Source organism: Amblyomma mixtum, chromosome 1, assembly GCF_055824585.1.
Source record: "Amblyomma mixtum isolate Tamu chromosome 1, ASM5582458v1, whole genome shotgun sequence".
In the NCBI taxonomy this organism is placed as follows: Eukaryota; Metazoa; Arthropoda; class Arachnida; order Ixodida; family Ixodidae; genus Amblyomma; species Amblyomma mixtum.
The window spans coordinates 295,944,176-295,962,691 of record NC_143012.1 but is presented as its reverse complement, the minus strand read 5'-3'; the positions used below and the strand labels follow the sequence as shown (position 1 = coordinate 295,962,691).

The window sequence follows — 18,516 nt, the reverse complement described above, 5'->3', positions numbered from 1 at the left end:
GTGATCTGAGTGCATTTTGTTGCCCACCAAGGAGAAATTAAATGCCGCTGTGCCAATGCACTACTCTGGAACTAATACTCTCGCACCTTAGCACAAAATGCCTCCAAAGTTTAGCAAGGTGAAGACATCTAAGTCTGTGAAGACATGTCTGTGAAGCAAGTGAAGACATCTAAGTCTGTGCTTACTTTTCACATGCTTGTATGCACTATGAAAAATTTTAAGATGTCCGAGTCCTTAGCATGGTGCAAGAAAGCATGTACAGTCGGGGACAAAAGTCTCCGGACCACGTGTTCCTCTAACGAAGCCGAGAGCTCTGCTATTAGTCGGCGGCTGGAGACCACACTTGTGGAGGTAAATGTTAATCTTTTGCTCTTTCATCTCCACAAGTGCGGTCTCCAGCGGCTGTCTGATAGTAGAGCTATAAGCTTCGTTTGAGGAACACGTGGTCCGGAGACTTTTGTCCCTGACTGTACAGGTGCCGTCAAAAGTAAATGGAAAGCAATATTCACGAAAAAATTTAATCATTGGCCCCCTAATTCATGCATCCTTGAATACATATGCGCAGCCTAATTGTGATTGTGCGAATTTCACTGCGCATCAACAAGCACGGACCATTATGCTTTAGATTTAAAGAAATTAAATTTTTTTGACAAAGTCACCTTCCATTTACTTTTGACGGCAAGTGTACACAACAGGTAATCACAGCACTCTGAAGAGATAAGAGCCTCCTAGCTCCTAGCTAGGGCCTCCAAACTGGAGTGCAAACTGCAGTGCAAACAGCCCCATATGGCACATTGTTGTGCGTCCAGAGAACCACACTCCAAGCAAGAACATGCTTGACACATGCCAAAAGTGAACAGAGCACCTGGTTTCTGTGCCATTCAGATAATTCACCCATGTTTTTCTTCCAATCACTGTGACTTGACAGATGGACAATAATGGACTTGTTTCTGTAACACCATTTGATCTAGTCACTTGTGCCAGAGCACCTCCTACAGTTTGCTCTCAACCTGCAGCACAAATCTTACACCATAGTTCTCGGTAAAGGCACCAGGCAGCTGTAGGCCAAATCAAGAGATGAAATATAGAGCTGGGTGCCACCACAGCAGGCTTACTTTCTGTCAGCACCAGGCTTTGAGCACAGCTCACTGTAATACTTGATCTTGGGCTCTGTTCCACTTGTCCGAATGGTGATGACACAACCATTGTCAAAGTAGAATGTGATCATTTGGCTGGAGCTGCTGGTGGGTAGTATCTGAAATAAATATTCAGTGCAAAAATTCAAACTCTCCCTGAAAATTTAGACACAGTTATTTATACATATCAGACATGCCCTGAAGTACTCCTGTAACAACAGAACTGCTTACTTAGCATAAAAAGAAAGGAAAGAAATAACTATTTATCTGCACCAAAAAACACCCAGAGCATGAAACAGGGGGTCATTATATGCAATGTTCAGTTACCACTACCACTGCCTACACAATGCTGCAATTATTTGTGCTATCAACCTCCACAACACTGCTTTTCAAGTTGTGGACTTCAGTACTAAATTGTACAGCCATAACAATATGCTTGCATTTGTACAGCCTTTGTCGAAAGCATTTGTTACAATGTGGGGAATGAGCTAGGTATATCTTTGTCTCTTCTTCTACGAGTTTCACACAAGGTGAATCATTATAATCACAGTCAGAATATGCCCAAACCCCAGCTGCAGCCTTGCTCTGTTGAACACTGCCCATTACTGCCTTCATTAACAACTGAAAATGCAAATGTACCTAAACAGTGTGCAATTGTCTTTTTTTTTCAAGAACTGCTGCAAACTCACAGAACCCCTACCACACTAATTACCCGTAACAGAAAAAGATCAACACTCCCCATCAGCTGTCAAAGCGATACTTACAGCCTTCTTGTCAGGTTGTGTGTCGTCATAGCCAGTAGTGAGGTCCCTTATGTTTTTGATGGTATAAGGACCAAGGCTGCGTGGGTACTGTAGAACGTGAAATAGACCTCAGTAAATGAAACATACACATAGCAAACAGCAAAAGAAACTTTATAAATGAAGCAACTGTTACCGTGTTCTTTCCACTGAAGTTCCTGAGTCGCTCAAACATCTTCTTTATCGTTGGCTGGTGGTGGCAGATGTAGTAAGAGTTGTTGGAGACGTGGTAACCATAACTGAAAGAAAAAGATTGCCGACGATTTAGAGTGGTCAGGCCAAATGCAAATTATGTGTGCTAGCACTTCATATTTGGTTCAAAGATCGGTTTTCAAGGTTTAGCTGGCTTCAGACAAAGATCATCGAAATCAGAGGTAAGCTTCGCCTTTAAGGGCATGACAAGATAGCATTAATGGGTTAATGCCCATATATGTGTGCAGAACTGGTCACCCTTTACTTTACATTCATAGATCGTACCAATCCTAGCACAGTGGTGCAGCGCTTAAGCGCTGCACCACTACCATGCGATGGCAGCTGCTGCCACTGATGGTGCTTGTAAGACCCAGGTTGCTCTCCCTGAGCAACCTCTCATGACCAATCAATAATTGAACTACCACCCACCATGGCAGGCACGGTGGGACCGGACAAACAAACAATGACAAAATTAGCAAGTGGGGGCACTAGTGCCAGCACACTAAAACAGAAATGCCTCAGCTCCAAGAAAAAAAAACCCAAACCAAACACAAAACATGCTTCTACCACGGCCGCTCAATGGACGCGCACTTGGTGCGGCCCGCCGCGTCGCGCCTCAATGGCTGGGGAAGCGCGTATTGGGAGAAGTTGAACTTTCCGCCGCTATTCTCCGCGGGGGCGCCACCACTCCGTGACAAGCCGCCGACGTGGAAGGAGTGCGCTGGCTGTGCTGGCGCGTGGTTTCGCTGTAACTACTCTGCATGACCGCGTGGTTCTGCTAGTTCTGCGTGCTTGTCATCGGTGCCTGTGTCAACAGCGTCCTAAGCGCATGCGACACCATGCCACGCAACTGCTGCGTGCCGCTGTGCGCCACAAACGCAAAAAAAGATCCGAAGATCGGTTACCATGAGTTCCCGCAGAAGCAATGTCCGGAGTTGATTTGCAAGAGAGAAGACCGCAGTCACACCGAGGACCTCTGCAAAACCTTTCTAACCAAACTAATGCGACCACTGCTGACCGATTTGGTAGAAAACATCAATCATACGGTGGAAAAAATCATACTTGCTCATAAACCGCTTTTGAGGAAAGTTCTTCGCTTGTAAAATAGGCTTGAATTCCTTCGGTGCATCAAGTGGCTTCAAAATAAAACGAAAAACATTGGCTGAGCCTGCTGGCGTCTGGTTGAACTGGCTGTCTTTTGTTGTTTCTTTTGCAACTGTTTGTGTCAGCAGTATATTTACGAGGGTAATCCCAATAGTGAGGTCTCCAAAGGGCTGCGGCCGCCGGGAAACTATATGCGTGGCTGCTCGCTATACTGCTGTGTTCATTGTTCCCCGTCTTCCAAACAACCCATGACTCAGCGCGAAAGGGACTGCCAGTCTTGGCCCGGCAACCATTTGAAATGGAGCTCCCGTTTGTCACTACCGCCAGGAGCGAAGTTCACGCAAATGGCGTTCAACCAATCGAAAATTATCGCCAGTTGACGGAAGTGTACGGAGAGTCTTGCATGGATGTTAAAAACTTCCCCAAGTGGTGTAGGAAGTTCGCAGCTGGTCGCACTTAAATTTACGACGAAGAAAGAAGCGGGAGGCCGTCAATTTTTGATGAAACAGTCGCGAAGGTCGAAGAAATGATGCAGCAAGATCGGAGGATCACACTCGACGAACTCTGCATTTTGGTTCCTGGCGTTTCTAGAAGCACTATTCATAGGAGTTTAACAGCAAAGTTGAAATATCGGAAGGTGTGCGCAAGACAGGTTGCGCGAATGCTCACAGACGACCATCAACAACAATGCGTTGACTCCTCCTGCGAATTTCTTCTGCGTTCTGGCGATGAACCGGAGATATTTGCATTCTATTGTTACGGGTGATGAAACCTAGACATTCCACTTCACGCCTGAGCCCAAACAAGATTCACGTGAGTGGCGGCACTCATCTTCGCCCAAGCCGCGAAAATTCAAGCGAACACCGTCTGCCGGCAAAGTCATGGCAACTGTGTTTTGGGATCGAAAATGGGTATTGTTGGTAGACTTCTTGGCTCCTGGCGGACAGATATTGTGAGACCCTTAAAAAACTCAGAGGGGCGATTCAAAATCGCAGAAGAGGAACAACGCTCGCCCCCACGTTGCCTGTCAAACCATCGCTCTCCTAGAACAGTTTGTATAGGACGTTATCAGCCACTCACCCTACAGTCCGGACTTGGCACTAATTGACTACCACTTCTTTCCAAAGCTAAAAGAACACCACGATGGAAGGCGCTTCACTGATGATGACGAAGTGAAAGATGCGGTCAAACGCTTCCTCAACAGCATAGCGGCGAGCTGGTATGACATGGGCATACAAAAACTGCTACAGCGTCTGTAAAAATGCATAGACTCCAACGGCGATTATGTGGAAAAGTAGAATAATGGTGTCCCTTTTAAGGTTTGGTTTATGGGTGTTTAACGTCCCAAAGCGACTGAGGCTATGGGGACGCCGTAGTGAAGGGCTCCGGAAATTTCGACCACCTGGGGTTCTTGCACTGACATGCACATGCACTGACATGACATGCACATGCACATGCACTGACAACGCACAGCACACGGACCTCTAGAATTTCGCCTTCATCGAAATTCAGCCGCCGCGGCCGGGATCAAACGCGCGTCTTTCGGGTCAGCAGCCGAACGCCGTAACTGCTGAGCCACCGCGTCGGGGTGTGTGTGTGTCCCTTTTAAGTGATTTGTAATTTGCTTAAAATAAAAATGTCTTTCGATTTATAAAAAAAACTGCAGTCTTTAATTTTGGGATGACCCTCGTACGGGGTGGTACCCACTTGAAACTATTTCCAGCGAAAACGGAACAACAGGCTGAACTATAATGCTGAACGTTACGACCTCAAACGTAAGTTTACAAAAAGTGCATGTTGAATAAGTGGCCCGAAACCTTGTCCCGAGTTCAAGATTGTAATATGTAATAAGTTATTACAGTGGTTGAAACGCCTGTCACCGAATGGGTGACCACTCGGCGAAGCGCACTTCTGCCTCGATTCTCGCTGTAAACGCACGGGCGATTTGGAAAAGCGCAGTGATGGTGACATGCCGCTATCACGCTATCAATAGCAAACTTGCACGTGGCACCACCATAATCTGTGAAACGCAGCTTGTAAATGCTAAAATTATAAAGCGCCTACCGCGCGGACGCCTAAACGAAAGCACTGCCTCGGCCGCTGCGCGCAGATCTCCGCCCGGACTCGTCCCGGAGCGGTGGCGCCGCAGCGGTGGCGATGAGAACTAGGCGCGATACGGCTCTTTCGGGCGACGCGACGGGCCGCACCCAGTGCGCTCTCCATTGAGCGGCCGTGCTTCTACATTCTCTTCTTTAGAAGTGACAATACTCATGCAACTTCTTCTTTGGACCAAGGCTCAAGCAACACCTACTTTGTTTGAAAACCGCAATTCCCAAGAAAGTAACTGCCATATTTTCCAGTCTGTAAGTAACGATTTCTTTGTGCTTTGTGCCAGTGTCTTATGATGTGGCACAAGCGTTATCTACTCTTCGTGCTGAGGGGAGGTCAGTGCTATCGCAGTTAACTGTGCACTACAAAACTGTGACCACTGTGCATCCTCTCCCAAAGGCAGCAATGGCAATATGTATGCTGCACCAGCATGGAGGGTGATGAAAATGATATTGTAGTGAAACTAATGCCTACAATGACTACTCCGTTTGTACAGTGATGTAGACATTGATTTCTTTGAATATTGAGCCTTACATAACAATGAAACAAGCTTTGCTTGTTACTTGTACATAATTGCATCACATGGCAGGTAAAATAGGCTGCAAGCCTGAACCAAGGAAAGTCATAAATTTTGCCTACCAGTAGCAAATAATTACTGACCAATTTTGATGTTAGTATATAATCAACAAGGTCATGTCCACAGCAGGACAAAAGCCCATGACTATGTTTCCCTTCACATGCTATCCACTAAAAAAAAATTATAGCATTTCTGGTTTCTAAAAATGTTCATGAACGTTGACAATACCTGCAGTAAATGTAACTGTATCGTACCAGCATCACAAAGAGGACTGCTCAACACAAAGGAACAACTTATAGGCAGACTTAACAGTAAAAAATCGGAGTTCACAACGGGCTGCAACCCACAATGTGTGTGGCCTCTAGACTGGCAGGTGTCATAATTCTTACAGCTTAGTATGGTCCTCTACATCAGCGCCTTCAAGAAGTGAAGGTATCTTTCAACACTCACGTGTCATACAAGACGCCCAGCTGGTCTGTCAAGGTAAGATTCTTCGTCTCCAGGTAAGCAGCCATCTGAGCTGCATGCATAGCAGCACTCACACCGTCCTTGTCGATCACGTATGTACCACACATGTAACCTGCGCACCGTCCTAACAGTCAGCAATGTGCTCTCCCCATGCAAAGGAATATCGGAGAGTAAAAATTTATCAAAATAACTGCAAAGTAATGACACTGCTAACATGATCTATACAGCACACACACACAAGGGCGTCCGCAGAACTTTTTCCAGTGGGGGGCACCCGATGTCCGGGGATTGGGGCGGCGATAGGTTAGCACCAAAAAGGAACTAGTGCATAAATAATATCCGTAATTCCATGGAGGGGGGCGACCACCCCCCCTTGCCCCCCCCCCCCCCCCCCCCCAACCCCACTTTCGAACGTCCATGCACACACAAACCATTTCTCAGCGACGCAGATATCCTTCCAGAATTCACAATTATACAAACTTTGTTTCCTAGGCCAGTCAGAGAAGAAGGTTGCTCTTTTCTACAGCTAAAAACAGGAACACACAAGCCTAACTTCAAAATAAGGTTCTATGTGACAAATAATTCATGCCACCAGTTGAAGCGCACCTAAATGCACTTGAGGATGAACAGGACCCCTCTGTAAAGTCATTCGGACCAGTGAAAATTTTTACTACGCCAGTGCATTAATTTGTTGGAGATGGCATGGCTCTGAAAATGCTGTCTGGTAGCTAACTGTTTCTGTTGCGACAGTTTTCTGCATCCTTGTCTTGGGCAAGAGGTTGAAGCATGAGTGAGAGCTGGGCATCGCTGGACTAACTGCTGAAGACAAGAAAACAAACAAAATTTGCAAAAGTGAACAATACAGAGGAAAAAAAAAAGTACAAAGCTTCCATTCACTAGCAACACCAACAGAATGCGACGGGGAGGGAGGGGGGGAGAGGGGTTTCCTTTGGCACATATTGAAGGCTGTTAGGGTTCCTTGGGGCAGAAAAGTGAGAACCTCTGCCCTAGAACATAACCATATATACCATCATTACTGTGTGGGATCACATACTCAAATTTGCAAACATATAATGTGACTTAAGTTTCTTCAAATCATCCCCTTAATGCAACCCCCATTATATTCAAAACCAAGATACAAATGCAGCATTTTTTTCTTTTTCTTCCTGCTCGTTGATGACCTCAACCGCTGAAACAAGAAGACTCTAACAATTTGACTGTGTGCAAAACTGTGTACTATAAACTACACTTACCAATGGCCTCTTCGAAAGCAAGCAAAACAGTTTTGCCCTCCTTCAAGAGTTGGCAAGTCTTGTTGCCCATCCATTTGAATCCAGTGAGAGTTTCCTAGTTAAGAAAAAAAAAGAGTAAAGAAGGGAGAAGACTAATTACATCACATGTGCTGTCAGACTTCTGGCTACACATGCCATTTATTCTAATGTAGTATCAACCATTACACCACAAAACGCAAGTAGTAGAAACCACAACATTGCCACGGAGCTTTGAAATGTTTATCTGTTCTTTATCACTTTGTCTGTGACGCAAGGTGCGACCAGATTTATCTCGAATGATCGCAGCCAGGTGGAGCAGATTCTACTTTGCTCATCTCGAAAGTTCATAGCCAGCTTTAAAACTGAGCATGGCTGAGAGCAGCAGGTATTTTAGTCAATGATCGCCGAGCACACTCGTTGCTACTGTCGCCACTGAGTCATTCAGTTCTTTGTCGGCACAGATCCGCTTGTTAAAGTTTCTTTTCAAAGCCCTTTCACTGTCTTCTTGACTGCCGGATTGCCGTCACCGCTATGTGACAATACTGAACTCTATTAGGGTCAGAATAAATGACCCAACAAACAAAGAACCAGCTGCCAAAATGGAAGCTGACAATGACCAGCAGAACTGACAATTACACATGTGTGCTTGTTAACCACAACAACCATAGTGTGGGTTTCTAGTGCAAGGACTAGCATTTGGTCCAGGCACTGTGTTACAGACTTGGTCAGCTGTGAAGTTCACACTCCACTTTTGCCCAGCTTGTCAAAACATTCTCTCCTCGTAACAGCTTGCAAGCACAATTTGTGGCCTGTACAAACAAGGATACTTGACCATTTCTGCCTTAAGGTATTTTATTACTAAGGCAACTGTGTTTTTAGTACTGGGCCCGGTGCCTAACATTTGCCTTGCCCACTTATGGGACAAGCGTGTTTTAATAAACCTTATTTATTCTATACTCGTGTTGACATCAGTGGCGGCAAGTTCCAACCCTGGAGAGCACTGCAGATGGGTAGAGGGCAGAAAATAAATAGATACCATCACTTAACATAGATGTACTGCCATGTCGGTGTTGGCATCCTAGGGCCACAGCTATAGTACTATGCTTGAAACCCACTGAACAAACTCTAGGGCATAGAAGCACCACGTGCTCAACAAAACCTAGTCATAATGCTCTCACTTGTGCAAGAGAAGAAATTACTGAATCTATACCAGTTGTTTTATTGTTTTTTTAGAGTTCTATGCTTTCTAGTGTTCTAGGCCTCCTGTACTCATAAAGCAATTACCACGATATGTTCTATCAGCCTATCAGCCCCCCCCCCCCCCAAAGCTCTATGTATACGTGTGTACAAAAAACTGTCTTATGTCCATGTTGTGGGCTAAGTAATGTCGCTACTGTCTATTAGCATGTAACTACATGCTACCTTTGGTGTCCCTTATCTTATCAAAAGTATTACTACTTTCAGGTGATGTTGAGAGCAGCCATGCAACTTCTCAGCTTTCTTATACTAGATGTGAGAGTGAAATGGACAGCCACAAGTAATCCCAGCTGCTGAAGACAGATAGGAACAGCACAGTCCCATTGAAGGATAGGGAGAAATTCCATTTAAACCAATTTGCAAATAGTTGAAACACTCAACATTTGGTAACAAAGATTCTTGTCAACTTGAGCTACCTCTGGCATCACCTACTTCAAAGCTTAGACAGCCTCAAGAGTTCGTTCAAGCATCAGATTCTTCAACAGTGTGCTCAGCAATTACATGCAGGTAAGGCTAATGCTGAAGCAAGATGAAAATGCTTTGTTTTACTTACAACAAACTTGAAGCCTTCCTTTGCAGCTATGGTGGAGAGAATCTTTGAAGACACGGTGCTGGAGATCATGTAAACATTTTCCGCTGCAAAGCAATGTAAAAAAAAGTCAGCCCAGCATAGAAGATGAACAGATGAGGGAAACTACGCATTACGCCCCTTTCCCAAAGTAAGTGCATCAGCAGAAACAAACAAGACAACAACAACAGTGAACGGTTGCTTACCTGGAGTACTGGGGTTTTTCGCTCGGTAGCAACGCCAAAGCCACCAGCCAAGCAGGCCTCCAATCTCATTGCCTGTGAACACTCTCCACTCACCACTGAAATTACAAAAACAGTGTGTGGCTTCAGAATGCTAGAAACTGACATTAATTAGGCACTGTGTAAAGAAATAGTGTAAAGAAATGCCAAACACTTAGCAAAAAATTCACACAGAAACAAGAAAATAGGCACCTACTTTGAGCCTAACAGAAGCAATGCTTGATTTGCTCACTAAATGCATATACAGTCAATCCCGGATATATAGAGCCCGGATATATCGAATTATTGCCTATATCGAACAGATGTAGAATCCCCTTGGGAATCTCATGCAAAAGTATAGGAAATTTGTTTACGTTTATCGAACTTCTGCGCACCCTATATTTGATATATCGAACTCCGTGCCATGCCGAGCCCCCGCAAGTGCGCTTCTCCCAGTATGCGCCACCCTGGAAGTGGGCTTCTTCCACTAGCGCGCGCTCCTGCAAATGGGCTTCTCCTAATAAGAGTTCACGCGGCGCTGGCCTTGGACAGCTGCGCTCTTAGTCACTGATGGGAACTTTGTGGGGGGTGTGAAAGGAAATGGGAATGGCCATAAGGAGCTGGGAAGAGGGAAACCCTGCTGGCCGCAGGCCCGCAGACACCTAATTTCTGATGCTCACATCGTGGCTGACATCATCGATACCGAGGAAGCGGACCCGAGCAGTGACGAAGATTGTGCGAAGAGGCCCAGCCGCCATGCACTGCGGCTGAACTTGCATCCGTATTCAGCGTCATTCGTCGCTGTTGTGGCGCAATGGAGGGCACTGGACTTTCTCATTTGGATACTATCAACAAGCTTGAGGACAGCTTAATGAACTGCATGGTGCAGAGGAAGAGGCAAGCAAAGCTCACTGACTTTTTTCTTGCGAAATAAAGCGCGCTGATCGTGGAGTTGTGCTTTCGTTTTTGTGGACTTGAGAGGAGTAAATCGGTAAGTTCCCACTTGCTACGATCCCGGGAAATTGTCCGAGATTTGCGCAGTTTTAAAATAAGCGTCTAATAGGCATATTTTATATTTCGAATTATTGATATATCGAACTTTTTCGCGATCCCCTTCGAGTTCGATATATCCGGGATCGACTGTATATAGTAGAATCTTGATGACATGAATCTCACAGGGTCATGAAAAATGTTCATGTCATCCAAAATTGACATGAACAGAAATATGAGAAATGAATGCATGCAGAACTGTTTACAGATGACAGGATTTCTTCATGACGGCCCATCCCACTAACTGCTCATGGTCCATACAGCACAACTGATGATCATGAAATCACTGATCTAATCACCGTGCTTGAAGAAGATTACTTCACGCTTAAAGTACTCAAATTAAATCGCTCTTATGGCATTTATTTTATCAAAAAAGCTGAAAGAATTACTGTATATGAGTTTACCTAGCAGACAGAATCCTCCAGTGATCACGGTCATTTTTACTGCGGGTCAAGGAACCGCACCACAAGGAAAAATTTATTAGTTCAATTTGCTCTGAACGAACGCAATAACCTTAAAATCATGCAAAACTGTATGGGCCGTGCACCAGCACTCAATGCAATCGTAGTGTCGATAATGTGCAGACAGCGCCTCGTGCTCGAGGCTGCGGCTCGCACGTTCGTATCATCCGTAGTGGCGCAGAAGAGTTTTTGGAACATCCGACATTCAGCGCAATGTACACAATGCACTCTGGCCACGAAATTTCACAAACTGATACAGTCGAACCCGGATATATCGAATTCGAAGGGGATCGGAAAATAGTTCGATATAGCAAAAATTCGATATACAGATATAAGCTAAAACTGCACTCCCGATCATAACAAATTGTGGCTTACCGTTTGGAACAGCCGCGAATCACATAGTATGGGCACGCAATGTGAAAGCGCTTTATTTCGTGGAAAAAAATCACTAATTTTGGGCTGCTTTTTCCTCTGGGAAACGAAGTTCAAAACACTGGTCTCGATCTTCTCGAGACTGTCCAGGTCCGAGAGCCCAGTGCCTTCCATTTCGACGCAACAGCGCCGAATCAGGCTGAACGCTGACGCCAGTTCAGTGGCTGCGCACGGACGCGTTTCTTCGACAACGCAGTTGCCCTCGTCATCGATGGAATCGGCATCATGAACGCCAGCTATTACTTCGCTGTCAGCGTTATTAAAGTCCTCAACAGTCACTTCAGACGGAACGGCGCCGGGGAAATTGGGCAAGTCGCGAAACGCGTTGTCCAAGCACTCATCGTCATCTAACTCCATGTTGAACTTAGCAAAGCGCAATAAAAAGACAGGGACAAGAAGAAGAAGAAGCACGCAGGACAGACGCTTGACATCAACTAGTTCTTTACTCGGGAAAAAACACATATATACAGATACATAGAGGGCGGAAACAAATTATAAACCAAGCAATGAATCGGCTTTATCACAAGTGTGTTTAGCGTGAACAGGTATCAAGGTAAGCAATTTCCATGCGTGATAAGGTCAGGGAAGGAGTGCTGATACATTTTTCAGCTTTCTTTACAATGCGATAAGCCTCTATAATTTCTCTGTCAAGCCTGTTTTTTCCTTTACCGCACGTGCGTGTGGCGTTGAACTGCGGCTCATTTGCTTTACATTTTTTGCATGACTTGCAGTGTTCTGCTAGGTGCCCATCCGTTGCTACAGCTTGCACAGCACGACGGTGTTCCCTCAACCTATCGTTCAGGACCTGCCTGAACGATAGGTTGAGGGAACACCGTCGTGCTGTGCAAGCTGTAGCAACGGATGGGCACCTAGCAGAACACTGCAAGTCATGCAAAAAATGTAAAGCAAATGAGCCGCAGTTCAACGCCACACGCACGTGCGGTAAAGGAAAAAACAGGCTTGACAGAGAAATTATAGAGGCTTATCGCATTGTAAAGAAAGCTGAAAATTGTATCAGCACTCCTTCCCTGACCTTATCACGCATGGAAATTGCTTACCTTGATACCTGTTCACGCTAAACACACTTGTGATAAAGCCGATTCATTGCTTGGTTTATAATTTGTTTCTGCCCTCTATGTATCTGTATATATGTGTTTTTTCCTGAGTAAAGAACTAGTTGATGTCAAGCGTCTGTCCTGCGTGCTTCTTCTTCTTCTTGTCCCTGTCTTTTTATTGCGCTTTGCTAAGTTCAACATGTATTACCAACTCGCCCAACTTTCTGCATTGCTTGTCATCTAAATCTTCCAGACATTCATCTCCGGCCACTTCAAGGCCTGCCTTGCCAAAACAGTTGGCTACTGTGGCCTGCTTCACGCCGCGCGTTGAAACACAGGCACACACGAGAAAAACACGCGAGGCGCAGATGGAGTGGTCCGAGCGAAGCCTATGCGAGCGGCAGTCAACGCGGCTGCGAAGGAGCGACAGAGGGAAAAGAAAGAGGAGGGAAAAAGATCAATGCTCTGGGCTTCACTTTTTTTTTTGTTTTCTGAGCTCTCTTTTCTCCCCAGACCCACGAGCGACCGTTTTCTCTCTCTTCCTTTCCCCAGGAGGCTTGGAAACGTCGCCGCGCATCTCCATGCTGCGCACTCTTCGCTGAGCTCCAATGTCCTTGACCAAGCACACGCTGGCGGTACGGGAGGAGCGGGAAAGCTCGCGCCGGTGGTGCACAAAAACGGGGGAAAAAAAAAGGCCCTGCGCCTGCTGACTGACTGCGGAAATGTTCTCCGCTGAGGCGGCTGAGGACCGGACAGGAAATTCTTTGGGGAAAGCGCACCTTCCAGGGGCGCGGCGCGGCGTTCGATATATCCAATGTCCGGCGAAAATGGAATTCGATATACAACGCAACTGTCCTGTACTTTTACATAGTATTTTCAAGGGGGTAATCTGTGTGTTCGATACAGCCAATAATTCGAAATATGCGGGTTCGATATATCCGGGTTCGACTGTATTATCCCAAAATTCAAATCAACCAGGATCGCATCATCAAGGTTCCACTCTATTGCAACTGTGCAGACCATTCCTAAACTGCTTTTATATACGGCTACTGCACTGACTACTTGAAAGAGAGGAAGAGGAAAGGGCTAGTCTTGCCTCAGAACATTCAAGCAAAAACTCATTATAAGGGACAAAAAAAAAAAGCAGCAGCATCGGTGCTACCTTTTATTGTGAGCATGAATGAAGCACAAGCAATAAGCAATGGAACCAAGTACACCGTTAAGAGCCCAAGATCTTCAGCAAAGTCTGCTCCTGACAACCCTAAGACAACCCATGAATCAGGATTCACAACAAGCATTGCAATGCCTAGATCATCCACGCATATCCCATGTATTTAGTAAACTACGCCGAGTGTGTTGGAAAGATGAGCTTTACAGAAGTTGTAATATTCTACTGATAATCAGACTGAAAGCGTGTAAAAACTCACGTGGGTTGTTTTTCAGCCACCGCAAGCCTATCTGCATCAGGGTCATTGGCCAGAATCAGCCTGCTGTTTGCCTTGTCAGCAGTCAAGAATGACAAGTCCTGGAAAACAAAATAGCAACCTTCACTCGCCACACAAGAAGTGCATCTCAAGAAGCAGCGACAGTGAACATGCTAAAGCTCACTGCAATTCTGAAACATCTTTCAGTTCAATTCGATGGAAACGGCAGCGCACACAATGATACATGCTTCCCTAAAGTAGTAATTTTGGAAAGCACTAAAACATTCCTTCTTGTTTCATCTCAGTTGCTGCCTTCCACATCCTGAGCCGATGCACTGCCTTCTATGGCACAATCACGTTGCGGGCTGCTTTGTTTTCTTGAAAATCACACTACTTTTGTTAGAAAGTCTACCCTGATCTAACACTTGTTTCACTCAGCATGTTCACTTGTGATTTCACAATGCGCTCAGTGGGGACATATAGAAAGCGACATCGCATAGCACTGATAAATTTAGTGAAGATATGTCACAGAAAATGCAAAATAAGAAGTTAATGTTGTATCTGAAATTGACAAAAGCTCCAACAGATGGAGAGGTCTTGCTTATCAATCCATGGCCGTGGGAAATTCTCTGAATCTACTTTCTTTTACCTTGTTCAAAGAACGGCTTTGTGCTCCTTTATGCAGGCATTCAAGATCCTTCCGTAACTCAAAAGTTTCCTGAGACGGTCGTATAAACTAGGTGGTTTGTTGTGAAAAACGTTAACCCTTATTAAAAAGTGGTATGTAAGTTGATTAACTGATTAGACTGGTGTATGTGCAACACACTGAATTCACATGAAATTAACATGAAAGAATGCACCGCTATGGCTAATGTAAGTAAATCAAGAAGCCGTAAAACCTAGTTAATGAATGAAACTGGTCTTTACTTAGTGCCTACTGTGGCATTAAATACTCTTCGCTACAAGTTATACACAAGCCTTGTGTACAACATCTGTATTTCAGGCACACACACTATATCATAGATGGACGCCATCTCTCCAGATCGCGTGGTATGTTTGCAAGACCATCTGTCCACTGCCAAGGACATGCACCTCAGCCTCCTTCTGCACTAAACTCTGCCAAAACACCACTGGTGCTAACGAAGGTGCATGAAGCTCAGCAAGCTCCACACTTTTCAGGATATGCGTGATGTTTCAAGCTACTTCTTATGCCTTTTGCCTGCAGTTTACTACCTCTGCCTCTCAGCAAAGACTTGGGCCAAGCATTTAATTGCTTAGCCTTTAATCCACAGCTTTCAGGTTAGATCAGAAACCATTCTGTTCATGGGTTTCGGGTTTTTCCAGCAGCCTCCAGTTCTATAACAGGCTGCATCCAACAACTATAGCAGGCAGGTTTAAAACACAAATGTGAAACCGTTCCCAAGACCAAAACCGCGGGAGCACATTGTTTTGTTTGTTTTTTTCCTCTTCAGGCTTCACTTTCCTTCATCTCGCCAACGGCAGGCGTCACTTATATCAATAAAAACAGACTCTCGAGATACTCAACAGGCTCTTCACCTTGGCATAGTTTGGAGCAAAACAGTGACGGAGTTTTTACCAGTTCTTAGACTACACTGCATGTTTACAGCAATAGTCACTGGGGCTAATGGCAATAGCACTGAAATTAGCTATACAATACGTCAAAACCAAAGTAACTTGTATTCACCACCTGGCCAATGAAAGAGTCATCCTGGAAAGCCAACACCATTCAGGTTTCATGGGCAAGGTATTGTACAGATGCCCGTGGTCATGTTACTGCCTTTGGTACAGAAATCAACTAAAGAAAAGGGTTCAAGAAAAGAGGTTTTTCGTGAGTAGACATTTAGCACTCTGTCCTGTGACAACCAGGGTGTCGAACCGGAATTTTTTCGGGTTCGGTTCAGGTTCGGGTTCACGCCTTTCGGGTTCAGTTCCGGGTTCGGCTCCGGAGCAATATTCCGTTCCGGTTCAAACCGCTCCGGATAGTGTCGAACCGGTTCAAACGGGTCCAGGCTATAAAAAATTCTGAACGTAGGTTTTTATTCAACCTTGTTTTGCTGTTTAGTTTTCTTTGTGATATCAGCATATAAAACAGCACTGCAAAATTTGCTCATTGCGAGATTTTTCACTGTCCGCTACAAAAAGATTTAAATTTACGCAAGAGCCGCGAAATCAAATGAACTCAGAATTAGTGTACACCGGCTATGTATGCTTGATAAACACGCAGAATCGCCACTTTCGGCGAGGTCATTGTTCAGAGAACAGTTCATTTTAGCTCAGATCGTATATGCTGCGAAAGTTCAACCTACTGACAGTTCGCCCTTTCTTGACGTGTGCGCCTTGAAGAATTTTTATGTGCGGGCAGAGCAAGGGAGTGATAGTGGCATGAGGCCGTATACCGAGGTCGCGGAATTCGACCCAGTCCAGTAAGGCAAGACGAGGTCAGGTAGGTTCCTGAGATTCCATGAGGCAACAATAAAAATAATATTCGAAGATGGCCGAGTAACCTAAGGCATCAGTAAACGAAGCTTTTCGGTTGCGCCCGCCACCACTGGCGCGATTGCCACTCAGGATTAGAATATCCTTTCTCAAAAATTTCCGTGGTGTGTGTGTGTGTGTGTGTGTGTGTGTGTGTGTGTGTGTGTGTGTGTGTGTGTGTGTGTGTGTGTGTGTGTGTGTGTGTGTGTGTGTTTGCGCGCGCGCTTAAGCATGTAAATGCACACGCGTGCACAATTCGGTGGGCACATATCCGGGCACCCACTGGCAAAAAATTTGACATACGGTTGTAATTGTCGGTAATGCGAAGTTTAAGCCCAACTCATCACATGCTGCGTCCCTCATAGCCTGAGTCGCTTTGGGACGTTGAACCCCAATAAGCCAATCATCCCACGCTACCTGGCATGTGGTGTATTATGCGGCTAGCCACTCTTGGGGTCTTCCCGTGGCAGCCACCTTCCAGGTGGCGTTTAATTCGCTCTGCTACTTGGACAACCGGTTACGCTCGCTACGCCGACTGCGACGCAGAACGCGGGAACGGGCGCATAATAGCTGCGGTCTAGAATACCCCATCTACCTGCAGCCGATCTACCTAAGGTGGAATGCTGTGAAGGCTGCACGTGTGCCGTCGCAAAGCGTTCCTCAAAAGAACGCGAAAACGCTAGCGAATCCTGACGCCGCGGTGCAAAAACTTGTTTTTGAGTCGTCGCGGTGGTGAGCGGCGGGGTTCCAACAAGTTGAAAGTTTTCGCTGGGATGCACCGCTCAGTCGCCCATTCGCTTGCATGTGAACCAACCTTAAGCCTCTCGCCTCAGACACAAACAACCCGAAGCGAGGGTTCTCGCACAGCTTCCGCCCTCACCGTTCGACCACGTTTTTTATGTGGCACTCTCGGTAAAAGAAGACGCATTACGTTCGCTGCTATTGACGAGGTTGGCGCTGGTGAACACTCTGCTGGTTCGGTTGCACTATACCCGGGTTGCACCCCCGAAAGCACGAAAAGTTACAGTCGTCGGCGCCGCGCGGAAGTAGCGGACACCTTAAATTTCCTCACTGTGCGCTTTTCTTTAGACTACCTGTATAGCCTCTCCAGAAGCCAGACGAATCATGTACTTACAGGGTATTTCTTTCCTGTACTGTTTTATCGCCAACCTTTTCTGGAGTTCCTTAACACCAGTGCTTTAAAACGTGTTAAGCGAATGTACATGTATTTCTTCTGCTGTAAAAACGTTCTTCTCTAAACGTCACACACCGACGCTGCCTGTCAAGGCATTAATTCATGCTGAGGAGAATGTTTGTGTCATGAACGGTAAATTGACACCTACGCAATGCGCCAAAGGCCATTGATCATTGTTTTATTCTGTGCAATGATGCTACGTTCTTCTGGGACATAATTACGGCGAACGTGCACTTGAGAAGGACATTGAAATCACACGGATTAGTACCCGTTTTTTGCCAGTGGAGAAAAACTGTGTTGTGCCGTGTGATCTAGTTATGTTGCTGTGACTGTTTAGTCTCAAGAGCCGTATGATGGACCACTGCCGAATCAAGGCGGTCATCGAAATTTTTGTTCCGTGAGTAGTGCCATTTGGCGAGGGGAGTATATGTGGCCCTGGAAGGGCCGCCTTGCTGGCTCCCCTATCTACGTATATGCATGGGTGTGCCTCTCAGACTTGTGATGTTTAGGGAGTATGTTTTTGCAGGCTAGTTGGTGCCTAAGCATTCTGGGTTTTTTGCGCAAAAGACACGACACAAAAGAAACGAGGTAGACAGGACAAGCGCTTCCGAAGCAGTCCGAAGCGCTTGTCCTGTCTACCTCGTTTCTTTTGTGTCGTGTCTTTTGCGCAAAAAACCCAGAATGTTTAGGGAGGTGGGGA

At 45.7% G+C, this 18,516-nt stretch overlaps 1 protein-coding gene across 2 annotated transcripts in view; it reads right to left on the bottom strand.

Annotated features, from left to right (window-relative positions):
- Pgm2a (phosphoglucomutase 2) overlaps window positions 1-18,516 on the bottom strand; it is a 34,710-nt gene that overhangs the window by 1,807 nt on the left and 14,387 nt on the right. For both annotated transcript variants that reach the window (XM_089566517.1, XM_089566516.1), the window contains exons 8-15: window positions 14,129-14,226; window positions 9,689-9,783; window positions 9,468-9,550; window positions 7,640-7,733; window positions 6,369-6,498; window positions 2,073-2,175; window positions 1,901-1,987; window positions 1,116-1,255 (exon numbers count right to left, since the gene is read on the bottom strand). In XM_089566517.1, the coding sequence (XP_089422643.1) occupies window positions 1,116-1,255; window positions 1,901-1,987; window positions 2,073-2,175; window positions 6,369-6,498; window positions 7,640-7,733; window positions 9,468-9,550; window positions 9,689-9,783; window positions 14,129-14,226 (830 nt within the window). The remainder of the gene's footprint in view (window positions 1-1,115; window positions 1,256-1,900; window positions 1,988-2,072; window positions 2,176-6,368; window positions 6,499-7,639; window positions 7,734-9,467; window positions 9,551-9,688; window positions 9,784-14,128; window positions 14,227-18,516) is intronic.